The sequence below is a fragment of the Trichosurus vulpecula genome, chromosome 8 (genome assembly GCF_011100635.1).
Source record: "Trichosurus vulpecula isolate mTriVul1 chromosome 8, mTriVul1.pri, whole genome shotgun sequence".
NCBI lineage: Eukaryota > Metazoa > Chordata > Mammalia > Diprotodontia > Phalangeridae > Trichosurus > Trichosurus vulpecula.
This window is the reverse complement of record NC_050580.1, coordinates 176,308,358-176,334,771: the sequence shown is the minus strand read 5'-3', so window position 1 is coordinate 176,334,771 and position 26,414 is coordinate 176,308,358. Positions and strand designations below refer to the sequence as shown.

The 26,414-nt window shown below is 40.3% G+C and overlaps 1 protein-coding gene across 1 annotated transcript; it reads left to right on the top strand.

Moving 5' to 3' along the window:
• The first annotated feature begins 1,235 nt into the window (after positions 1-1,235).
• On the top strand, positions 1,236-26,145 carry LOC118828141 (dehydrogenase/reductase SDR family member 4-like). The gene is made up of 8 exons (XM_036734560.1): positions 1,236-1,498; positions 3,928-4,105; positions 9,843-9,944; positions 12,115-12,185; positions 12,334-12,385; positions 23,033-23,167; positions 23,713-23,768; positions 25,823-26,145. The coding sequence occupies exons 1-8, from the start codon at positions 1,359-1,361 to the stop codon at positions 25,935-25,937; spliced, it is 849 nt and encodes a 282-aa protein (XP_036590455.1). The 5' UTR covers positions 1,236-1,358; the 3' UTR covers positions 25,938-26,145.
• The last annotated feature ends 269 nt before the right edge of the window (positions 26,146-26,414 follow it).

Below are 26,414 nucleotides of genomic sequence, written 5' to 3'. Positions count from 1 at the left end.
TTTTTGCCATAACAATATCATGTTAACAGCCCACACAGGTGGTGTTTAGCATGTGTGTGATGAGGGGGTTTGGAGAGCCCACATCCTGAGTAGCACCTGTGTGCCCAGGGGGTTTGGAGAGAGCACTTGTTTTCCCTGGAGGTTTGGCCAGCCCACATCCTGAGTGATCAGTCCAAGTGCGAGAACAGGCTTCAGAGAAAACCTGGCCTGTATCTTATCCCAGAATGGACTTTCTCAGAGCTGGATGTCTACAGTAAAGGAAACAGGGCACGGCAGGCTTCACCACAATCTGCTACTCCAAACGGTTTTCTTTCCTGCTTAAAAAGAAAGCAAGCTCATGGTTCCTCCCACCCCAATTTGTGACCCACAGAGCTCTACAGGGGCTCCCAGGCCTCAACTCAGAAGGACGTCTAGGAAAATTTACCCATATCACGTCCTTTGATTTGACTAATACAGACATGTGTTATTTGAAATAAATCAGTGTCAAACGCCTATACCTGACTAACACTGTCATCTTGCAATTGCAAGCAACAAAATAAAAATCTTTGTCTTTTTCTCCCTCACCACAAGGTACCAGCCACTCAAGTGCCATGGCAACTTTGAATTCAACATGCATGTTGTGAGGACAGGTGAGGTCCTCCCCAGAGCTTCTCTCAGAAAGACACGAGACTATGTAATTTAGTAAATCTGCATTCAGGCAGGTAGTCCTTCATGCCTTGGGATACACTCCTTCCTAATCTTCAGTGAGGGATCAGGTCAGATGCCTCCTTCTCCCTCTTCCCTACACACAGTGTCCTCTCCCTCCTCAAAAGTTTCCCAGAAAACTTTTGTCTTGATCTCTCACTTATCTCCATCACTAACTCCACCCCCCTGGAGTGAATGTAAACTCCTTGAGGGTAAAAATTATATCATTTTTTTCTTTCTGTCCTCAATATCTAGTATCCCCTTAATAAATGTAATAAATGCTTGTTGAAACAAAATCAATTGAAGCGTATTGGAATGAATGATTAGTGCCTATTCCAGAGCACAGCTCTGAACAGAGTGAACCTGCAGACAGGGAGCAGAGGGTGGGACCCAGACAAGAGCTTCCCTCTAGCCAAGTGGTAGCAAGAGGCCAATTAGGTTCTCGGTGTGCCAGCAGGCGGAGCCCATGACTTGCTCCATTCCCACGATAATTCCGGATAAATACCAGCTCCTCTCTCTCCCCCTCCACTACCACTACTCTGACACTTCAACTTTGAAGCCTGGGAAGTAGGGGGAGGGACCCAAACCAAAGTAAACCAGCCCAGCTAAGGTTGGGAGGCTAGTCTGTTTGTACCTTTGCATGTTGAGTAAGTCGTCCATTTCTGCACGGCAATATGCTTAGAGCCTTCCTGCCAACTACTTGCTTTAAGATCTTGAAATCTGTCAACATGAGCAACCAGGCTGCTGGAACTTTCAGAAGCAATCAGGGGCCGTTACAGAACAAAGTAGCCCTGGTGACTGCCTCCACTGATGGGTGAGTGAGTGTCTTCCCAGCAAGTCCCCAGAAACTAAAGACTGGAAGAGCCTCCCCTTCTACGGGATAGCCTGCAGACGCTGGTCTTTAAACTGTGCCTCATAAAAGGGTGTAGTTTATGGGGGTACCAGGCAGGGGGAACGTTACTAGATGGATGCACTAACAATACCTGACATACCCATCGTCACAGCTAGGGATAGGATTGGAACTCAGGCCTTGCTCAGTCTAGGTCCAGTCCTGGTTCCTCTATGCCCCATCCACAGCCTGCCTGCAGGACATTAATAATTCTGAGCCTTCCCTCCTACTCTCTTGCCCTTTCACCTGTTAACTGTCACTCACCTTAGGGACCTTCACTCTCCTGCCAGAGACCTCCTGTTTTCATTCTCTTTGCTACCAGAGGGTAAGCTCTTTAAGGGCAGGTACAGTCTGACTTTCCTCTTTGCACCCTCAGCCCCCAGCACAGGGTAGGGATTTAATACATATAGTGGGGACTTCATAGGTGTTTGTAGACTGCTTGATAATTAGCGCTTCCCATACACACAACCCACTCCAAACCCTAGGAACCGAATCCTATCCCTAGACTCAATTTCTCATTACAATCTCCTGGCACCCCAAATGTAGCTAGGTGTTATAGCACAGCATTGGACTTGAAATCAGGACAACCTCAGATTGAAAACTGCCTGGGGTACTAAGAAACTGTGGGACCCAGGTAAGTCATTTCTGTCATCCTCAATTATCTTATTTCTAAAATGGGTATAAGAACACCTGCCTCACAAGGCTTCTGTGAAGAGATAATATGTAGTACGATTTGCAAACCTTTAAATGCTACACAAATGCTAATTATGATTTTATTATTATAGGTCCTCCCCATCTGCCCTTGATTGCCACCCTTGGTATGAGAAAATAATTTGTCTCCCTAAAATAACTAGTTCCAACACTGCCTATGCTAATTGCTCCTGTTCCATGTCAACAGAGCCAAGCTAAGAAATTCAAACACACAGAGGCAAGGTTTGAAAATTGTACATCCTGCATGATCCTGTCCCCCAGAAGCAACAGGCCTTCACTGTAACAACGTGTCTAAAATATGTGCATATGGAAAAATAATATTTAAAAGTATCCCACCTTGCCTACCCCTCATATCCGATTCTCACCTTCCTTTGCCATTCTCCTCTCCCCCTTCCCATCCAAGTGGCAGGAGTTCCCCATCGTAACGTCCCACTTAAGGGCTGCCTGCTTCCCTCCCTTCAGTACCCATGTTCCCAAACTATCAGAGGCTACTTCTGCCTTCCTGGGGCTGTGGATAATATCAGAGTTCAGTGGAAGGCGGATTACATTTACATTTGGGGATTTAATGGATAAAATAGGCCCTATGGAGTTATTGAGGGGAGTCCAAGAAAACAGTGAAGAGATATATGATTGGCCAGCCTCTGACGCCATTTGCTGACCCATGCATGGGATTGTAAAATGCCAAGCAGAGCTCCCAAAAGAGGTGACTCATCTCTGATGGTCCCAAGCTCCTTCCATTTTCCTTCTGTCTTATTATGTCTGGTTCCTTCTACCAACCCACTGTGAGAGGGACTCAGGGTCCCTTGTGGATGTCATGTTTCCCAGGTATCTCTGTGGGTCTTCATTCAAGTCCTGAGCATGTCCAGGGACCAACTAAAAATGAATCTAGACAGTAATGATAGGTATCACAGATTTAGCCTGAAAGCGGTGTACCTGACCTTCTGAGCTCAGTCCTCCATTCTCCTTCCCCATACACCAGGTACCCTGCAGCAGAAATTAGGAGATGGTGTATTAAGCCTGGATTCTGTCTAGAATAAGGGTTCTTAGCCTTTTTGGTGTCATGGATCCCTTTGGCATTCTGGCAAAGCCCATGAACCCCTTCTCAAAATAATGTTTTTCAAATAATTGAGAGAAATACTAAATTTTAGATCTAGGTTAGTAGAAATAAAGATGTACTTCACCTCATATGAGTTTTTTTGGTGTTTTTATTTTTTAATTTCAGGAGGTTCATAGATGTCCTGAAATCTATCCATGGATACCTGAGACAGTTCATGGACACCTAGTATAGACAGAAAGGGATTCTTGAAGGGCAAGGCTTAACCCCAACAAATGAATGACATTTCCAGCTGGCCCAGAAGATATTTGGCGGGAAAAAGGGTCTATGTGTCATCTCATCACATCACTCCAAAAATCTCATCTTTAGGCTATGCTTAAGTACTCAGTACTGAGTTCTAAGTACTCAGCTTAGTGCCTCTGTCCTCCTTCCTTACAGCCTCCTATAGGCTATGGAGTCCACTCTCTGTGCAGGATCCAGTGAAATATAACTCCAGTTCTTATCTCAGGCTCAGGTTGGGACAAAGCCAAGGGACTGGCCAGGCTGGTTTGGGACTAGAACAGCATCTTCCTCCTATCTCTACCCCCAGGATCGGCTTTGCCATTGCTCAGCGTCTGGCCCGTGATGGGGCCCATGTGATCGTGAGTAGCCGAAAGCAGAAGAACGTGGATCAAGCTGTGGCAGCGCTCCAGAAGGAGGGGCTGAGTGTGACGGGCACCGTGTGCCATGTGGCAAAGGCCGAGGATCGAAAACAACTGGTGGCCACGGTGAGCAGCAGGGACACAAGACCAACAGGAGGGAGAGAGCATCCCTTTTCCTTTCTAAAGTCCAACTATATTAATATATTACTCATTATTACTTAGTATTACTGTCCCATGTGTTACATAAGATGTGAGAGCTAACGATTAGCCTAAATAACTTCTCCCCATATAAAAGAATGCTCATTTGCACAGTGTTTTTCTTCGGTTAATCAAAAAACATCCTGAGGCCCCCTAGTCCAAGTTCCTTTTCCATAGGTTAATAGATAATTAGAACTTACTGGGGGCTTAGAGACCATCTAGTCTAATAGGGTCAAACTCAAATAAAATGGGGGCCACTAAGCTATACATAAGGATCCCTGTGGGCTGCATGTTGACTTAGTTCTAAAAAGTAATCTTATCTATGTTTTATTGTAATTCTCTTCATTTTGTTAAATATTTCCCAATTCCATTTTACCCTGGTTCAGGCTACAATGGAGAGTGTAGCTGGCCACAGATTTGACATCCCTGATCTAGTCCATTTCCTTTATTTTACAGATGCAGAAACTAAGTCCCGGATAAGTTGAGTGATTTATCCAAGGGTTCATAGTTAGTGGAGGAGCTTTGGGATAGAACACAGGTGTCCTAACTACCAGTCTACTATATTGTTATTGTAGTTCAGTCATGTCCTTGTGGACGATACTGTCCACATGGTCTCCTTAGCAGATACTGGAGTGGTTTGCCTTCTCCAGCTCATTTTACAGATGAGGAAACCAAGGCAAACAGGGTTAAATGACTTGCCCAGGTATCTGAGGCCAGATTTCAACTCAGGTATTCCTGACTCCAGGCCCAGCATCCTGTCACCTGAGCCATCTAGCTGCCTAGTCTACAATATACCACATAGTAAACACAGAGAACATTTTCAGGATGACCTGCCCTTGCAGAGGATCCAGACTTTAGATTTCCTTTGCAGCAGTAACCTGTAAGGTAGGAGGGAGGTGAGGAGACAAGCAACTTGGGTGGTGCTTATTGTTTTCTGACAACTATTTCAATGTGATTGGTTTCCTTTGCAAACCTAAGAATTTTACTTTATGCATTTAAGCACCTCATTGTGAGAAAGATCCACAGGTTTCACCAGATAGCCAGAGGGATCCATGATACCAGAAAGGTTAAGAAGCCCTGACCTAGAATCTCACCAGTGGAATAAATACATCAGAGACCTAGGACCTATCTTAACCAACCACTATCCTAGCTCTCAAAGAAGTTTCTAGAATCTGTTCTCATAGAGCAGATAAGGCATATAAGCTTATTCTCAACACAAATATGGACACACAAATGCATTCACAACACACTTTTTGTTTTATTATATCTTTAAAAGGAATGGCAAGTGATACCTAATAAGTTTGCAGTTTCATGTGCAGTCATCTTTATTCCACTAGGTTATGGAAATGCTTGTTTTATTTCATAAATATAAAAGAAATATGTATTTTTAAATAGAACAACAAAAAAAAAGATTTCCCAACTTATAAATTGGAGCTACTGCTCATGGAGATCTGAAGAGGACAGCTCCTCCTTCCCCCACCACCCCCCCAAAGCAGATTTATTTTCCAAGGGAGAGAATGTCTATCACAAGTTGCCTGCTTACATTCTGCCATAACATGCCATGTTAGCAAAGGAGGAGACCCCAGGCACCCACTGTAATACTGGTCTACTTTGGCCTCCAGAGTGAAATGTCTAACATGCAGTATTTGGTACTTAGACAAATGGTTCCCATTTAGTGGAACCCTAAGGGGTTCATGACTGTGATCTAAGGGATTTGTGTTAAAATTCTTTAACGGAGCACTAAACGGTAAATAATTGCAGCATATTTTGAGTTGTGTATTAAACTACCCTGGGGGCTCACAACATATTTTGTTATCGTTGTTGTTGAAAGGGGCTTGCCAAACAAAAACCCCAATATTTCCAACCACAGTTGGAGACTGCTGACTTACCCGTCCAGTTATGGGACAGAATATGGGAGATGGGGCAGGAATGCCTCCTTTCAACCTCCCTCTTGGGGAACGTTTCCTCCCTAGAGTAGAATGCAGAGCCTAACAGATTAGAAAGGCAATGCACCTAATGAGAGGGATTCCTGGAGGAGAGCCTTGGATTTTTATTTAAAAGAAGGGGAGAAATACAGTTTGGTAGACAGGAAGAGGGAGGTTGTGCCATGGATAGGAGACCATTTTAGCAAAGGTGTGTGATGAAGAACCAGGTATGTAGAATGTAAAGAAAGTCACCTTTGACTGGTGAGGGACTAGGGTGTAAAATGAAATGAAGGCAGATACCAGCGTTAGCTGATCAGAGAACAATTCTGTAGACACATGCCAAGAAGTGTTGGTATTTGATTCTAAGGCACTGAGAAGCCACTAGAGGTCTGCCTAAGGATGGGTGCCAGACTACAGTTTGTATACTACTTACTATCACAATTTAGAGAAATCTCCCAGGGCCTGCTCCCTTCACTGCAATGACTTTTGCCTACAAAAACATCTTATCAGGTTCTGCCAGATAATCTTCACCTTATCTGTAATCCTGGCCTAAATTAATAAACCAATCCACAAACATTAAGTATTTTACCTTATTCTTAGGATACAAAGAAAAAGCAAAAACAACTCCTGTCCTCAAGTTTACATTCCAGTGCAGGAGACAAAGCCATAGACAGGTATATGGGACTGTTAGGATGAGGATAGAATTCAAAGGCTTCCTGTTGACATTACCATTTGAGGTCAATCTTGAAGAAAATCAGAGATTCTAAGAAGAAAAATTGGGGAAGTATCTTAAGGCTGAATTTGAACTCTGATCTTCCTAACTTCAGGTCCAGAGCTCTATCTACTATGCTACCTAACGGCTCATAATAATAGGTAACATTACATATGACAATATATAATAATTATGTAGAAGGATAATGATTCAAGTAGTAGTAATTGACATTTAGATGACACTTCAAAGTTTGTAAAATGCATACATCGCATCATTTGCAACAACCCTAAGGTGTATATTAGTAATGGGTAACATTATGTCCATTTTAAAGATAAGGCAGCCGAGGCTTTCAGATCAGTTAAGTAATTTCCCTATAATCATGGAGCTAAATCATAATTATCAATGAGGGATTTGGGAGGCAGCTAGGTGGCACAGCTAGAAGAGCACTGGCCCTAGAGTCAAGAAGACCTGAGCTCAAATCCAGCCTCAGCCACTTGACACACTTACTAGCTGTGTGAACTTGGGCAAGTCACTTAACCCCAGTTGCCCTGCCTTCCCACCTCCAAAAAAAGAAAAGAGAGAGAGAGAGGTTTGAACCAAGAACTTCATTCCAAGTTGAGCATGCTATCTGCTATACCTCCTTGCCCCTCTACCTTTTCTGTACCTAGCAATGCTCCAGACCCTGTCAGAGGTAGCTAGGCAACACAGAGATGGAGCACTGGGCCTGAAATCAGGAAGGCCTGAGTTCATATTTGGACTCAGACAGTTACTAGCTGTGTGACCCTGGCCAAGTCAATTAGTCTGTTTGCCTCAGTTCCCTGAATTGTAAAATGGGGACGTACCTTGCAAGGTTGCTGTGAGGAGCAACTGAATTAATATTTGGAAAGCACTTAGCACAGTGCCTGGCACATAGTAGGTACCATGTCAATGTTTATTTCCTTCCCTTCTCCGCTCCCACCCTTCCTCTAGACACTATTAGGCTGTACAGAAGAGCTCATTTAGGGTTAATTGGGTTAGACCTAGTTGGATAGATCACCCTAAAGTAATGGCAAAGACTACAACACATTATATCATTAAGTGCTAAATTTTGGGATAAAGCCAACGAGAGCTGTAATTGGTCAAAGGACAGGTTGAAAAGAAGTTTGTGACATCTGTGACATTTGCTGTCGTGTTATAGCTTTGTGTTCCCAGGATTAGTCCTCCAGTGGTTTTTATTTTCTAGGCACTATGCTTATGTAACTGCCAACAGGTGGCTAGTGGTAAACTGCCCAAAAAGTTAAATTTCCCATGTGAATAGCTGACTGAGAATAAATCAGCATGCTTTGCCATTAATATACACTTTTCCCACAAAACATCAATCTTTAGCAAAGCCAGAAAACAACAGTTATTAATTATGATATTTTTAAATGCTACATAATTTTAAGCTGAGCTAAATCTAATGGGGATGATAAGTTTAGACTTGGAAAGGATCTTAAAGACCATCAAGTAACGCCTTTCATTTTATAAATGAGGAAACTGAGGCACAGAACGTTTAAGTGTCTTACCAAAGGTCACATAGCTAATTAAGTATCTCAGGTAAGATTTAAACCTAGGTCTTCCTACTGTCAGTCCAGTACACTACCCTGTACTGCCTTGGTCACCAGGGAGAATAGGCTCTAACTCAGTTCCCATATATTATTCTTGGTCCCTCCAAGTTCTGGTCCAAAAGTGAGTCTTGTGTCAGCACTACGGTGCTGAGGTCCCAAAGGCCACTCCTTGGGTAATCAGTGCTGCACTGAACACCCAAATACCCTCTGGATTCTAGAATTCAGGGATGCTGAGTCAGCGTCTGGACCTTTAGAAATTCGCAAGTTCGTGGAAACTCCAACCTCCTTTACTTCAAATGAGAAAGAGGTGAAGGAACAACACCCTCGCACAGAACCATATTGTCTCAGAGGGGAGAGGACCCCATAGCTTCTCCCCATCTCAACAATTTTCCACCAGTTGCCTTTGCTCATGCAAAGGAATCACTAAATGAGTAAAACAAAAAGCTTCCTCTTTACCACTCAGTTATCTGACCAGAACCAGTTCCAGAATGTCTACACATGCAACACTATCTGTCCATGGTACTTCCTTTACACATGATCATGACTCCAAGAAGCAAGTTGTAATAGGATTTAATCTATATTACAAAAGCTAGTCAGGAAAATCAGTGTAGGGACTTACAGTCTTGTGCTTGTGTGGCTCAGGTTGTGTGTGTATGTGGGCAGGGGAAAGGGGAGTTCCCTTCACACAGTCTTTCTCTGACAACACAACACTACTTTGCACAATGCTTTGATGTTAATATAGTAAAACCTCTTTAGAAAGACTATCTAATATTTTCTGCAAGAGTGGCTGCCTTGACAGCAGGCCATTGCATATAATACTGTTAATAGGCCCAAGATGCATCTATGGGTGAATGGCATGGATTGCAGGACTATTTCCCTACACACACATTCCTAGACAGGTTTTACTGAAATCACTTTAAAAACTATTTTTGGTAGATAGAGAAGGGAAGGACTGTGATTGAATGGATTTATTACATTTGAATTTGATTAGTGTATATGTGACTTTGTATAATTTTAAATACTTATTGGAATAAAATCTTGACTTGAAAAAGTAGCATCACCTGAGCAAGTTGATGAGGTCCGCATTTGCACCAAATCCTGGTAATAAATGAAACCCAGAAATTGTCAAAGGTGACAGTTATAAACTCTGTATTATAGTTTAACCAGGTACTACTGTGTAATTTCACAAAAACTAAGGGAAGAGCGTTTAGAGTGAGGTGCTATGGTAGAGTGGACAGAGGAATGGCCTAGGAGTTAAGAAGACCTTTCACTGACACATATTGGCTATGTGACCATGAAAAAGCCATGGTTATCACAGATAACTCATTAATACAATGATAATCGAGTAATGAGTAGCTGATCTCCACTGGTGAAGGGAGTTTCCAGTTGAGCGTCCCTAACTTTACCCTTATCACTGGCTCTGACCATATTCCTTTTCCCAGGCTATAGACCGCCATGGAGGTATTGACATTTTGGTTTCCAATGCTGCTGCCAAACCCTGCTTTGGCAACCTGGTGGACACCAGTGAGGAGATATGGGACAAGGTGAGAAAGGGTTAAAGCACCAAAGAGGTGAGCCTTGAAAATGGTCTATTTTACCAAGGAAAAGTTTAGTTCTCTTCAGAACAAATGACTCATCTACAGCTCAGGAGACCAAATGTTACCCTGGAAGACCCCACTCACCCTGTATGCCCTTGTATTATGCTCATCCTTCCTATTTCTCTTCAGTTTCTTCCCTTTCCATTTGTCTGTCCCTACTTCCTTTGCCTATCTTCCCCAATTTGGCCTCAACATCCTTCTGTAGACAATATCCATGAGAGACATATATGAGAGAGATTACAACATAAAGGAACTTTGGATTTCATCAGAGTAGGAAATTCCCTGTGTGGGGAATCCATCCACAGATGCAGGGTTGACTTAGTAGCCTGAGAGACAGGCTAAGGGATTTGCCCAGGATCATATAGGTAGTATCAGAGGGTAGATTTGAATTCAAATGCTCCAAGCTCCAATCCTAATACACTATGCAATACCCCAAATGACTCATTTGGAACATATTTTGACGATGACACATAATCGACCATTCAACTAAGAGACCCACACTTCTCCCCTTCAGTTGCCAAAATGAACATACTTTTGGATAACTTGTGAAATAACTATCATCTCTGGTAAGACGTTCGAAATTGTATCACTTTAAGAATATCGCATCATTTGGAAAAAGAGATAAATGAATGAACAAATGAAGAAAAAAAGGAAATTGCTACATTTACATTTAGGAATGTTAGTACATTCAAGAAGAACGCAGACAAATATGGTCAACCCCCTGTGCTATATTAATACATATAATTCCAATGATATTTCTGTGATAAATTCCACATGCCTACTTTTCTGCAATTACAAGGTTCTTAATTAAAATATTTCTGTTTGTTTGGTAGAATTAACATTCCCACCAGACTTAGGAATGCTAAATTGGTCATAATCTCTCTGCAGTTTGCTTCTTGCTCTGTCAGTGATTTCCTCACACTGTGGTTGAGGTAAACTAAAAGAAAAAACTCTTCGTTCATAAGGATGAAATTTTATTTCTTCGATGACTTAGTTCCTGAACTTGGTTATAGTCTTCTTTGAGATAAGGAGACTAATTTAATGCCCAACACCTGCTCAAAACAGTTTTCAAATCAGTTTGGGGGCCAAGTAGTTGTGCCAGATTTTCACATCATTATAGATAGAGGTTATGTAATCCAACCCCTTCATTTTACAGATGGAGAGAGATGTAACCTCTGATTTACATCTGAGGTCTAGAGAGGTTTTAGTGACTTCTTCAAGGTCACTCCTGTAGTAAGTGAGGAAACTGAGATTTGACCCCAGGCCCTCCGATTCAAAATTCAACATTTCAACATTATCCTGCGTATTGCATATTTTGTTTTAAATTAATAGGACAGAAGCGTTTCCAGGACTTGTTATCCCAATTCCTGTCACTATGGTTCTCCCTCATGATCCCACTTTCCAGAAAATGAGGCCAGAAACACACAAGAGTACCCCACTTCCCTTTCCAAAAGACCATATGGGTGTTAGAATAACCTCAGACACACGTCCCAGGTTGGACTGGGCCATCCCTGAGAAGTTTAGTTCTCCTGTATGGAGTAGCCCCAGAGAGGCTCAACTCAATTCATTCATTCTTGCAGCATGGTACAGTGGAAAGAATGCTGAATTTGGAGTCAGAAGACCTGGGTTCAAGTCTCACTTCTTTCACTTACAATCTAGTTTACACTGAGGAAGTCACTTAAAATCTCTTCTTGTCTCTAAAGTGAAGGGTCTGGACTAAATGGTCTCTGGAATCCCCTCTACCTTCAAATCTATGAATAAGCATCTCTTAAGTGCCTACAATCAAGGCACCATGATAGGCATTGGAGACAGACAAACACAAAAAGAAAGCAATGCCTTCCCTCGAGATGCTTACATTCTACTAATTACATGACATCCCCAATCAGAAGGCCCCCAGATGTGCCAAGCAAATTCCATGGTAGCCTTGCATGTTCAGGTCTGTTCTGATCAAAATAAGACCATCAGGGTGGATTCAGCCTTGACCTTGTCTGTGGAAACAGGGAGAACAGGGCCATGTGCTTGCTTAGCTGGCCCTAACCCTAATTCAGTGACCTATCACTCTGTCTTTCTTCACATTCCCTTCCCAATAATTGATTTTCCTCCTCTTCTGTTTCAGACTCTGGATGTTAATGTGAAGGCCACAGCCCTGCTAATGAATGTGGTGGTGCCAGAGATGAAGAAGCGAGGGTACAGGAGTCAAAGGGGACCTGTGTGGTGGTGGGGAGTTAGACTGGAAATGAGGAAAAGACACCCCTCATGCATTTGAAAGGAAAGGAAAAAAGGGTAGGGGGTCTCTAACATGAGAATGCAACAATAGTGTCATTGTCTATTCCAGAGGTGGCTCAGTGGTGATTGTGTCCTCAGTTGCTGCCTTCATGCCCGCCAAGGTAAATCACTCCTTTTATAGGTATTTGTGCTCCTGCTCTCCATACCCAACTTTCTCCAGTGCCAAGATTTTAACTGCTGTTCCTTTACAGAGTCAGATATTCATATTCTTTCTTCCAGGAGAAACAACCTAATCTGAACGCTAAGTGGACAGATATCCTAGGTGGGGGTCTCTTTTCCTCATAAGCACCAGCATGACTCCCTCCTGCGTGGGCCATGACTCTCATTCTCTTCCCTCTAGGCATTATCCTATCAACTAGTGTCCTTAAAATGTTGTATCCAGAATTGAGCACAGGATTCCAGAAATAATCTGACCAGGTCACTATCCCCTAACCTGTACTTTCATCATTATTAGAAAAGCTTCCCTCTACCAACGCAGAGCAGCACCTCCTGTGAAACTCACTGTCTGAGGGGCAGATAGGTAATGCAGTGGATAGAGCACCAGCCCTCCAGTCAGGAGGACCTGAGTTCAAATCTGGCCTCAGATACTTACTAGCTGGGTGACCCTCACCAAGTCACTCCTTCCGCCCCATCCCAAAAGGAAACTGATTGTCTGAGAGAGTTACTTAGCACTCTATGAGGTTGAATGATCTGTCTAGGGTTCCTCAGCAAGGAAGGGATCCAAGACAAGGCTTAAACTCACTTCTTCCTGATTCCTAAACCAGCTCTATATTGGCTATGCTATTTGGTCCCTTTCTAGCTCCTATGCTTCTCCTGAATCAGTCTAAGATCACATCTGCCTTTTTTGCTGCTATATCACTCAGTTAATAAATATTACATTTGCAGCTCACTAAGACCTTCAGATCCGTTTCTTATGAAATGCTGCTGACTTCATCTGAGTAGGCTCAAGAACAGATCACTGGGCAACTTCACTAGAGACTTAAATTTACACTGAGTCATTAATGACTATCCTTTGGGTTCAGTCATTCAACCACCTCCAAATCTACCTAGCTGTCCCATTTTTAGGCCAAGGATGTCAAATACATGGCCTGTGGGTCCCACACAGTCCACAATACTCCTAAGTGCAGCCTGAACCGGCTTAAAATGTAATTGGGAATTATTTAACAAAATAAATAAAAATAAGCTAAAACACAGATAAGGGTCGATTTTAAAACTAAGCCGATATATAGCTGATGGGATCTTAAGATACAGATGAATGACCTGGATTCTAGTTTAAGTTTGACACCACTGATTTGGCCCCCTTCTCTATATTGTCTATAAGAATTGCTCCAGCTATTTTGTCAAATTGATTTGTTAAGATTTCATTAAAGATTAAACTATACCTATAGCATCCCCTGATCTAGTAACCCTATCTAAAAGTATCTCAATTTTCCAGATGAGGAAACTGAGTCAGACAGTGGCTAAGTGAATTCTTGCTCAGGCTCACATAGCTTTAAGTGTCTGATGCTGCATTGGAGCTAAATCCACTATGCCACCTGGACGCCTAGAAAAGGAAAGTAGATTAGTCTGGATTGACTTGTTCTTGATGAAGCCATCTTCTTTGTGACCTTCTAGATGCCAACCATTCCTTTAATAATATGTTCTAGAAATTTCCAGTTATCAAAGCCAAGCCCACTGTCCTATATTTTGCAGATTCTTCTCTCTTCTCTATTTGGAAAATTAGGACAATATTTGTCCCTTTTGAGTCTTAGAATAGCTCTCCTGTTCTCCATAGCTTTTCTTTTTTATTGTTGTTAGTTTTTGTTGGTAATTTCTACTTATTACATCATCATAATTATCAAAAGTATTCCTCTCTGACCCCCTCCTAGAGACACATCCATTAAAAAATAGTGGTGGCTTTTTTTAGAAGAAAAAATCAGTATAACTGATCAATATATTGAAAAAGTCTGAAAACCTGTGCAATGTGCAACACCTATGAACCTCTCATCTCTACAAAGGGTGAGTTGGGGTGTGTCTTCTAATATCTGTCCTTTCAAGTCCTGCTTGATCTTTATAATTTTGTTACATTCCCTTCTTTGATGCATAATTGTTCCTTCTATTTATTGTGTATATTGTTTTCTTGACTCCATTTATGTCACTCTGCATCAGTTTGTATAGTTCTTTCCATGCTGCCCTGTGTTCATTACACACATCAATTACTATAGCACAGTAATACTCCATAACAATCATATTCCACAATCTATGTAGGAATCTAGCTTGTTTCTAATTCTTACTTATCACAAGAAATGTTCCTATAAATATTTGGGGAGTACATGGGGATTTTCTTTTTATCAGTGGCTTCCTTGGTATATAAGCCAGTAATGGAGTTTCTGGTTCAAAGGACATGGGCATTTTCATCAATTTATTTACATAATTCCAAATCACTTTGCAAAATGATTGTACCATTTCATTGCTCTATCAATGATGTATTAGTGTGCATATCATTCCATAGCCCTTCCATTGAGTGTTGCCATTTTTGTAATTTTTCCAATTTTGCAGGGTATGAAGTAAAACCTCAGGGTTAATTTGCATTTCTTACTACTTTTCAATGTTTTGCCATTATTATATAGAAATGCTGTTGATTTCCAAGGATTTATTTTGTAACCTATAACTTTGTTGAAACTATTAATTGTCTCAATTGGTTTCTTTGCAGATTCCCTAGGGTTTTCTGAGTATACTACCATGTCTTCAGAAAATAAGGATAATTATGTCTCCTCTTTACCTATAATAATACATTTGATTTCTTGCTGTTGTCTTATTGCTGTTGCTAGCATTTCCAGAACTATATCAAATAACAGTGAGGAGAGTGAGCATCCTTGCTTCACTCCTGTATTGATTGAGAAAGGTTCTATTGTGTCCCTAGTACATATGATGCTTGCTTTTGGTTTTATTTCAGCTGAAACATAGTGGATTATGTTCCAGCCTCTTATTTTAATTCTATGTACTTCTTGTAAGCAAAATATTGTTGGATTCTGGTTTCTAACCTATTCTGCAATCATCTTCCATTTTGTGGATGAGTTTATCCCATTGAAGTTTACAGTTATGATTGCTAACTGTGTATTTCCCTCCATCCTATTTTCTTATACTTATCCTTCTTTTTTTACATTGTCCTACAGTTTAACCATATTTATTCCCTTATGATTTCTCCTGCATGTTTACCTTATTATGCTTCTCTTAAGGCCTCTATTCAATGTCAAATTTTCTGCTCAGGTTTGGTCTTTTTGTCAGGAATGCTTCAAAATCTTTTATTTTAACAAATGTCATTTCTCCCCTGTAGGGATAAATTATTCTTGGCAGTAAAACTAGATCCTTTGCCTCCTGGAATATCATATGCCAAGTCCTCCATTTCTTTATAGAACCAAATCTTCCAGACCACACCCAGCACAAGGTCCCCATCTCCTTTCACACAACCTCTCTCTTCACTCATAGACACATTTGTCAGCAGAACCCCTTCCCAACACCAAAGCAACATCTCCTCTCCTCCCCCTTTCAGTTCTTCTACCATCCTCTTTACTCACTCCTCTGCATTCTCATCTCTCACTAAGACCACAGAGGTCACCCTGCCCTCGTTGCTAGCCTTTATTTAGACCCAGACACATCACATTTCTTTCTATCCTCCTTCTTCATTCCTCCTTTTTTATATACCTTTCCATGTTGTATGTAGAACTACAAAATTCCTTCATTCACCTGTAGGCAGGATGTCATCAGGTTCCGTCCATAATGCCCTAGGCTTGCCTCTACGCTGTGATCTCCACCAGGCTCCCTCCTTTACCCCTGTTCCTATGTGTACATTTAGAAAAATGTTTCATGTTAGTCTTTCTGTCATCATGTTGCAGTTTGCAATCATTTATTCCTCCTGTATTTCTGTTATCTGCGGTGTGAAACAAACAAATAATCTCTACAGTTTTGGTTTTCTTTCTAAAATATTTCAATTGTCTCTTTGTTATTGAATGTTCACCTTTCATGTATCGTTAAGCTCCGATTTGCAGGGCAGGTTACCCTGAGCCCTATCTTCAGCTCCATTGCTCTTTGGAACATATTATTCTCTTCCCTCCTGATTTTTCTAGTGGGTGAAAAATGGTGTTATTCAAATTTCCTTTCCTTTGTATCTGAAGGTCTTTCTTCTAACCACTTGTTCTTTCTGAATTGAATTGTTAAATTTAACTATTATGTGTCTTGGGATGTGCATCCTTGGGATTTTTCTGGAGGCGACCCATGAATTCTTTCAAATGGAATTTCATTTTTTCTGTTCAGAAGTTCTGGACAATTCTCTTGAATTATTTCTTGCATTATGGTGCTCAAATGCTTTGTCTTGTCATGTTCTTCTGAAAGATATGTAATCCTTAGCTTGACTCTATGTTTCCTTTCTTTGCTTGCCTAGTAAGGATATCTTCTTTGAACATTGTTTTTTTTTATTTTCTTCTTCTAGATTGTCCTTCATTTCTGTATATTTGCATCCCCAATTTATTGTTCTCTTTTTTGTTCCTTTGGTGAGACTTGCTCTTATATATTCCAGTTTTTCTATTCTTCCCATTATTTTTCCTTTGCAGGCCATAAATTATGCTCTCATGATTCTCATTTCACTTTTGAACCACCCAGGAATGACATGTTGTAATTCCATAGTCTTACATTCTATAGAGCATAGTTTGTGTCATCTGGATAATTTTTCTTTATTTTGCTGTATGTCTTCATAGATGCCTGAACTCCTTTGGAGTCTGGAGGCCGTATTTCCTTCTGTTAGTGTTTTCCTTGTTCATTTATGTGCTTATATTCTAGATCCTTTTGAGTTTTCTTCTTCCCTGAAACTTTGGTAATTTCAGGCTCCCCTCCCTCCACCCCCACCCCTCTTATTTTCCACTCTTGATCATTTCTTTCTCCCTTCTGATGGTGGTTTTTTTGAGAGTTCAATCTCAGAATATCTCAGCCTCCTCCTGCATTAGGCAGTTTACAAATCACCAGCCTGGGTCATGTCACAAGTGAATTGAGTGGATAGAACTCGCCCCACTTTTTGCTGAGTACTTTCCTTCAGGCTTAGTGAATAGATACATGACACCCTCCTACACACACACACACACACACACACACACACACACTCACACACACACTCACACACACACACACAAACACACACACACACACACACAAAACATCTTGTCCTACTCCATCTGTTCCTCGGTCCTCATACTGTTACTACAGGGTTGATGGACCCAGCACCTGAACATTTTGCATCTAGTTCTATAGGGTTGTCTGCTGAAGCACTGACTGTCTGACATGACCTCAGGATGACTTTGGCTCCTGGAGGCCTCCTGTGGTACCCACTCGTGTTGTAGCTCTCGTTGTCAAAGCAAATTTCCTTAGAGTGGTCCCCACAGCAAGGAAAAGAGGGAGGGGGAGAGGGGACCCAAGAGTGTGGAGTTGGATTTTGTTAAATGCCTATGCATTGGGTATTGGGTCTGCTAGTGAAGCCTTTCTGTCAGTAGTGTGAGAGGTAGATGAGGGGTGCCGAGTGAGCTCAGCGTCAGTGAGCATCAGTTCATGATCTCTTTTTATTGACCTTCTTTTGGATTCAGGGTGCCCTAGATCATGGAGATAGCTGAAGTTGTTTTTATCTTTGAAGCATAATTCCTGTTTTGGAAATGTTTGAGAGGTCAAAGTTGATCAGAGAACATGTCTAGCCCACTATCTTATTTCTCACATGACCCAAAACTCCTCTCCTTAGCCTTTCTTGTTGACTTTGCTCAGCAAATACGTCTTCTTGTTCCTTCATTTTCCTGGGTAATAGTTTATCAAGATAGGAAGATTTGGCTTTTTTTCCATCATCAACATTTAATAAGCACTTCATAGACACTTGTTTCTTGATTAATTGATCAAGGACAGCAAGATAATTTCTTCTAGTGTTCTCACTTATCTTGGGCTTCAGTTTATCTTGGGCTTCAACCCCTATTAGCTATTTCTCTTGCTCTTCTTAACCCAAAGACTACTTGACATTAGAGAGAGAGACAGAGAGAGAGAGAGAGAGAGAGAGAGAGAGAGAGAGAGAGAGATTAAAAATTGAGCAGCTTTACCTTCTCTACCACTGTTGTCATCATCTCCCTTCTTCAGTCATCTCTTCTCCAATGTAATTTTTAAAAAACCAATTTTTTGCTTCTCTTAGTTTTTCTCATCAGCCTAAGTTCACATTATGCTTTAGTGCTTCTAGCACTATTCTAACAAGGACATGTCTTACTTTTTCACTCTTCCTCCATTACCTTTCCTAGCTTCCGTTTTCTCTACATGCTCTTTTTTATTAATCTAAATTGGTCAGGGAGTTCCCTGTGCATCCACATTAGTCTCCTTAGATAACTGCCCCCCCTTCTCCTCAGTGAAACTGTTTCTTTTTGTACTTCAGAATTTCATTCCTGAGTTTCCTATTCTTCTTCAGCTATCTTCTGTAGAATTTAAGTCTATGATCCTAATAATCATTCTCTGAACACTTTTAGAATCTAATGTCCAAAAATTCAGGAAATATGCCGTGGAATGTCTCACTCTCCCATTTTTCCTTGGCACAACTTTGTCCCCAAGACAGCAAGCAATCTGATATAGGTTATAGATGTGAAATCATGTAAACATATTTCCACATCAGTCATGTTGTGAAAGAAGAAACAGAACAAAAGGGAAAAGCCATGAAAACAAAAAGTGAGGAAAAATGAAAATAGTATGCTTTGATCTGCATTCAGACTTTATAGTTCTTTCTCTGGATGTGGATAGCATTTTCCATCATGAGTCTTTTGGAATTGTCTTGGATCATTGTATTGCTGAGAAAAGCTAAGTCTATCATACTTGATCATTATACAATCTTGCTATTACTATGTACAGTATTCTCCTGGTTCTGCTCATTGCCCTCAGCATCAGTTCAAGTAAGTCTTTCCAGGTTTTCTAAAAGCTTCCTGTTCATCGTTTCTTATAATGCAATAGTATTCCATTACATTTATATACCACAACTTGTTCGGCCATTTCCCAATTGATGGACATCCCCTCAATTTTTAATTGTTTCCCACCACATAAAGAGCTGCTATAAATATTTTTCTACATGAAGGTCCTTTTCCCTTTTTCACAATATCATTGTAATACTGACTTAGTAGTGGTATTGCTGGATTAAAAGGTTTGCACTGCTTCAGTGCCCCTTGGGCATAGTTCCAAATTGCTCTCTAGAGTGGTTGGATGAGTTCACAACTCCACCAATAATGCATTAGTGTCCCAATTTTCCCACATTTTCTCCAACATTTATCATTTTCCTTTTCTGTCATATTAGCCAATCTAATAGGTGTGAGGTGGTACCTCTGAGTCGTTTTAATTTGCACTTCTTTAATCAATTGTTATTTAGAGCATTTTTTCATATGACTACAGATAGCTTTAATTTCTTCATCTGAAAACTGCCTGTTCATATTCTTTGACCATTTATCAATTGCGGAATGATTTGTAGTCTTGTAAGTTTGACTCAGTTCTCTATGTATTTGAGAAATGAGGCCTTTATCAGAAACACTTACTGTAAAATTTGTTTCCCATCTTTCTGCTTTCCTTCTAATCTACATTTCATTGGTTTTGTTTCTGCAAAACTTTTTAAATTTAATGTAATCAAAACTATCCATTTTGCACTTCATAATATTCTCTCTCTTTTATTTGGTCATATATTCTTTCTTTCTCCATAGATCTGACAGGTTAACTATTCCTTGCTCTCCTAATTTGCTTATGGTATCAGTCTTTATATCTAAATCATGTACCCATTTTGACCTTATCTTGCCATATGGTGTAAGTTGTTGGTCTATACCTAGTTTCTGCCATAATGTTTTCCACTTTCCCTAGCAGTTTTTCTCAAATAGTGAGTTCTTATCCCAGAAGCTGAGGTCTGTGGTTTTATCAAACAGTAGATCACTATAGTCTTTTGCTACTGTGTCTTGTGTACCTAAACTATTCCATTTATCCACCACTCTATTTCTTAGCCAGTTCTCAATAGCTTTGATGATGGCTGCTTTATAATACAGTTTAGATCTGTTACAGTGACGCCACCTTTCTTTGCTTTTTTTTTCATGAATCCCCTTGATATTCTTGACCTTTTGTTCTTCCAGATGAATTTTGTTATTATTTTTTCTATCTCTATAAAATAAACTTAGTAGTTTGATTGGTATGGCACTGAATAAGTAAATTAATTTAAGTAGAATTGTCACTTTTATTATATTAGCTGGGTCTACCCATGACCAGTTGATATTTTTTCCAATTGTTTAGCTGTGACTTTATTTGTGTGAAAAGTGTTTTTTAATTGTGTTCATATAGTTCCTTGGTTTCCCTTGGCAAGTAGAATCCCAATTATTTTATATTGTCTATACTTATTTTGAATGGAAATTCTTTTTCCTATCTCTTGCTGCCGGGCTTTGTTGGTAATATATAGAAATGGTGATGGTTTATGTGGGTTTATTTTATAGACTGTGACTGCTAAAGTTGTTAATTATTTCAAGAATTTTTTTAGTTGATTCTCTAGGATTCTTTGAGTATACCATCACATCATCTTCAAAGAGTCATAGTTTTGTTTTCACATTGACTGTAATTCCTTCAATTTTTTTTTCTTCTCATTTCTAAAGTTAACATTTCTAGCTAACATATTGAATAAGTGGTGATAATGGGCATCCTTGTTTCCTCCATGATCTTATTGGGAAGGCTTATCCCCGTTACAGATGATGCTTGCTATGGTTTTAAGTAGATACTATTTATCATTTTAAGGAAAGCTCCATTTATTCCTATATTCTCGAGTGTTTTTAATAGGAATGGGTGCTATATTTTGTCAAAAGCTTTTCCTGTATCTATTGAGATAATCAAATAACTTGTGTTGGTTTTGTTATTGATATGGTCAATTTTGTTAATAGTTTTCCTAATATTGAACCAGCACTGCTTTCCTGGTATAAATCCTGCTCAGTCACAGTGCATGATCCTTGTGATATATTGCTGTAATCTCTTTGCTAATATTTTATTTAAAATTTTTGCATCACTATTCATTAGGGAAATTGATCTATAATTTTCTTGCGTTGTTTTGACTCTTCCTGATGTAGCTATTAGTACCATATTTGTGTGATAAAGGGAATTTGGTAGGACTCCTTCACCTATTTTTCCAAATACTTTATAAGTATTGGAATTAATTGTTCTTTAAAAGTTTGGTAGAATTCAATTGTAAATCCATCTGGCCCTGGAGATCTTTACTTGGGTTGTTCATTGATGGTTTGGTTGATTTCTTTTTCTAAAATAGGGTTATTTAAGTATTTTATTGCCTCTTCTGTTATTCTGGGCTACTTAGATTTTTGTAGATATTCATCCATTTCACTTAAATTGTCAGATTTGTTGGCATACAGTTGGGCAAAATAGCTCCTAATTATTGCTTTAATTTCTTCTTCATTGGTGGTGAATTCACTCTTTATTTTTGATGCCAATAATTTGGTTTTCTTCTTTTTTAATCACATTAATCAGGGGTTTATCTTTTTATTGTTTCTTCTCATAAAACCTGCTCTTAGTTTTATTTATTAATACTTTTCTTTCAATTGTATTTATCTCTCCTTTGATTTTTAGAATTTCTAATTTGATGTTTAATTGGGGATTTTTAATTTGTTCTTTTTCTAACTTTTTTAATTGCATAACCAATTCATTGATCTGCTTTTTCTCTATTTTATTCATGTAAGCATTTAGAGGTATAAAATTTCCCCTAACTGCTGCTTTAGCAGCATCCCATATATTGTTGTATGTTGTCTTATTATTGTCATTCTCTTTGAAGAAATTATTCATTGTTTCTATGATTTTTTTCACCCATTCATTCTTTAGGTTTAGATTATTTAGTTTCCAATTAACTTCTAACCTATCTTTCCCTGGCCATTTATTGCATATAATTTTATTGCATCATAATCTCAAAAGGATGCATTTACTATTTCTGCCTTTCACCATTTGAATGTGAGAGTTTATGCCCTACTACATGGTCAATTTTTGTATACGTGACATTACCACTGAGGAAAAGGTATATTCCTTTCTATACCCATTCAATTTTCTCCAGAGGTCTATCATATCTAACTTTTCCAAAATTCTATTTACCTCCTTAATTTCTTGTAAGGTGAAATTTCTTGAGGCCATGAGTGAGGTAAAAGTTGAGGTGAAGTTTCTTGAGGCCTAGTAAGACTCCCTAAAGAGCTACCCTCAGCACCTCCTATTTTTTGATTCAGTGGAGCCAGCCTGGAGGTGTCTATACTTCACTCAAGTCAAATCTCAGCTCCTCAAGGTCTTGTCTTTTCTGACGTCCTCTCAAGTTATCTTAAGAGGACACCTGCTTTACCCCCTTTATTTTTGCTGCTCTATTTTGCTTTTGTGGAGATTTTCTTTTTGTGGAAGAAATCTGAAGAATCTGGAAATTTCTGACCTACTCCACCAGTGTCCCACAATGCCAGTCCCATATCGTCCTAATATTCAATACTACCTCACCACCACCACCACTACCCCTTTTTCCTGTCCTGGTCCCTTTGAATATGGTAAAAACTACCAGAGCCATATTTCAGTCATAAGTCCTATTCTAGCAAGTCTCGATGATTTCATATTGTGTTGAAAGAGAGTATAAGGATTCTATCCACCTCCTCACTTAGAAAACTCAGAAATTAGTAGAAACTGGGGGAAAAACACCACATTTTTCCTTTCCATCCATCTAGTTCCTGGGCCCCTATAATGTTAGCAAAACAGCCCTGCTGGCACTCACCAAGAACTTTGCTTCTGAGTTGGAACCAATGGGCATTAGAGTGAACTGCCTGGCACCAGGCCTCATGAAGACCAACTTCAGCTCCATGGTAAGGAGGGTAAGACAGAGAGGGAAGGGAGGTTCAGGGCCCACCCACTGGGAGTCCCTACTGAGGTCCTTCCTCTTTTCCAAAGAGATGGCTGTCTTCCTGTGGGGATTCAGTGGAGGAGACCCCATCTGTTTCTTAAGTTTCCCAATGTCTTATCTAATAGCCTGGCCTTCCTGATATACCCTTGCCATATCATCTCTCCCCCACCTCTCTTTTGTGACATATGGGGTGAAAACAGGGGTCAAAGCCTCCATCCCCATCTCTTCTCTGTCCCCTTCAGGGATGACACACGTAACCCTTCTTAGCTCCAATGGAGTGACTAGCCAGAAAGTGATCAAAAGAGAGGGATGGAAAATAGGAGAACAGAAGAAGCCTCAGGGAAGAAGTAGGTAAGGGGAGGAAAAGGATGAGGCCATGTTACACCTGGCTTCTAATCCTAAATCACTTTAGTAAAAACCAAAGCCAGTCCCTTTTTCTCAGGGTCCCTCAGCGTCTTCCTCTTGGGCAAAAGCAATGTCATGTCAGTGTCTGCCCTTTCCCAACAGTTCTGGGAAAACGAGGCTAAAGAGAAGGAAGCTAAGAAAACCCTGAAGATATCCAGGTAAGGGTCTTCATCTGGTGAGTAACTGGATAAGGAAAGAGACGTACTGCAAGGGGATAGTCACCCAGACAATCCAGATATGTCACAGAAGATCAAGGAAGTGGTGGCACCATCCCCCAGAGTAGAACACAAGTCCCTGATGTTAGTATACACAAACATTTAAAGGATTTTAGGACACTGCAAACAAGCATGGATTAGATGTTTTAATAAATGTTAGGTGCTCCCTTTATGCCATGATCTATTCTAATTTATATTATGCTTAGCTGTATATGTCTTGTTCTCTCCCTCCCACTACATTGTAAACTCTTTGAAGGCAGGAATCGTGTCTCATGTATCTTTGGCTCTTTCCCTTGCCTTCCACAAAATGTGACACACAATAAGCACTTAGGAAATGTTTGTTGAATGAATATCGAATGAAAGCTATTTGGGGAGTAGATAAACATACAGTAATGATGGTGGTTATTGGTGTGTCTGACTCTAAACAATAAGTGAATTTCTGAAGTGAGAAACTGCCTATAAACTAAATTGAGCCAAATCAAAACACATTGTGAGAGTACTAGGAAATGTTGCTATGTAAAGGAAGCTCTCAGTGTGATCTTTAGGGAAAAGAAGGAGCCTTTGTAGCACAAATAATTGCCACTACCCCTTAATTTATAGGAGCAGCTAGGTAGTACAGTGGGTAGAGTGCCGGGCCTGGAGTCAAGAACACTCATCTTCAGTGACTTCAAATATGGCTTCAGACACTTAGCTGTATGACCTTGGCCAAGTCACTTAACTCTGCTTGCCCCATTATCTGTAAAATGAGCTGCACAAGGAAATGAAAAACCACCCCAGTATCTTTTCCAAGAAAATCCCAAATGGGGTCATGAAGAGTCAGGAACAACTGAAAAATGACTGAAGAGCAACAAAACTTTAGGTTTTTTATATTGAGTTTTCTTAAAGCTGGGTATACTTGTATTTTGTCATCATCATTTTATAGCAGCAAGGCAGTGTGATTTAAAAGTAAAATGTCCAGAAAATACAGGTCCAAATGCTATCTCTATCCCATATTGACTGACTTACCTCTGAGCAACAAATCAGAGTATTTGTTAGGCTGCGTCAGGAGAGGGGATTCCTTCACTTTAGGAGTTCTGTACATCAATGAACTCACAGGGCGAGTCTGAACAAAATCCAAATTATTTTATTATGATATGACTCCTATAATTCTTCAGCAGCTTATGATTTCATCAGTATGGATTTGCCCTCCAGGGATGCCCATTGCAATTCCTCGGTGAATAATAGGTGGTCTTTGAGTGTTACTGCAACCAAAATATTCATCACTTTTAGGCCAATCTGTTGAGGAGCCTGAATTTAGAGAGGCTGGTTCTCAGAGGACAGATGTACCGTCTGTCACCTAGTCTGTACTTGAATCCTATTGCAGCTTGGTAAGACCTCCTGGAGCTTGTATTCCTTTTAAAGAACTCAGGGTCACCAGGGTGAGGACTCAACTCTAGTAGAATTATAATTATTACATAAAAACATGAAAGATCTGTGATTTCATCACTATAGGAGAATTCCTGGTATGGGGACCTCTCTCCACCAAAGAAGTTGGCCTCCTGTCCACATAACTGAGTATCTAAGTTCTAGGCAGTTAAAAGCATACAGAGATTACGGACTAGGTTAGTGGGTCAAAGGTTGTTTTTGAACCTAGTCTTCCAAACTACATGTCTACATGTCATATTGCCTTCAGTAGTAGTAGTAGTGGTAGTAGTAGTAGCAGTAGGGAATTTCTTAAAACCACTTATTTATAAAAACGCTTTCAGATATAGATTAGGGAGAGGGAACAGAGCAGGCTGGTGCCTAGAAGTATATTTGCTACCTGTTAACAAACAAAGGTTATTTGCTTAGGGCAGTTGATTAGAAAGAGCTGGGTCAAGGCACCCAAGCCACTTCATTTTATTCCCTATTTCTCCTCTTCCCTCTGAGGACTATTGGGAGGATCTACTGAGATTATGTAAGATGCTAATGTGTGAGCTGTAATTATTCTTGCTGTTATGATCACTATTCTTTTCCAGGCTGGGCGAGCCTCATGAATGTGCAGGCATCGTGTCTTTCCTGTGTTCACCGGATGCTAGCTACATCACAGGAGAAACTATAGTAGTGGCTGGAGGGTCTCCTTCCCGTCTTTGATCAGCCTGGGAAGAACACCCTGAGATTCTAGAAGCTATCTATAATGAAGAGAAGGCTCAAGATTGGACCTCGACTTCTGAATTCCTAGACTTATCACCTCTAACCTTGCCCATCCCACTGACTTCCCTGGAATAAAAAAGGCCTGTGTAAGCAGCTAGGGAACCCCCTGTTTGCCATGTATGGGAATAAAAGTCCTTCCTTAAGGAAATCTGTCCTGTATAAAACTACATGAGATACGAAGGTAGAACTGAATGCATTTAGGGTCCTCCATCTTCCCACCACCTCAGCCTCAGAGGATAAGATTTCCTCCCTACACTAGCCCCAATCGTCTCTTGCTCCTGAGTTTGACAGTACATCTCTGAAGATTGAAGTGGGGGCAGTGGGGAGTATTGGGAGAAAGGCAATATGACCAACATGTTTCCCCAGTGAGCCAAGGTCACTCCCCCACCCCACCCCACACACCCCTGAGACATCTCT

Coding starts and splice junctions, on each gene's coding strand:
- LOC118828141 (XM_036734560.1), top strand. CDS start 1,359: ATGCTTAGAGCCTTCCTGCCAACTACTTGCTTTAAGATCTTGAAATCT. Junction 12,186..12,333: donor CCAGAGATGAAGAAGCGAGG/GTACAGGAGTCA, acceptor TGTCTATTCCAG/AGGTGGCTCAGTGGTGATTG. Junction 23,168..23,712: donor AGACCAACTTCAGCTCCATG/GTAAGGAGGGTA, acceptor CTTTCCCAACAG/TTCTGGGAAAACGAGGCTAA.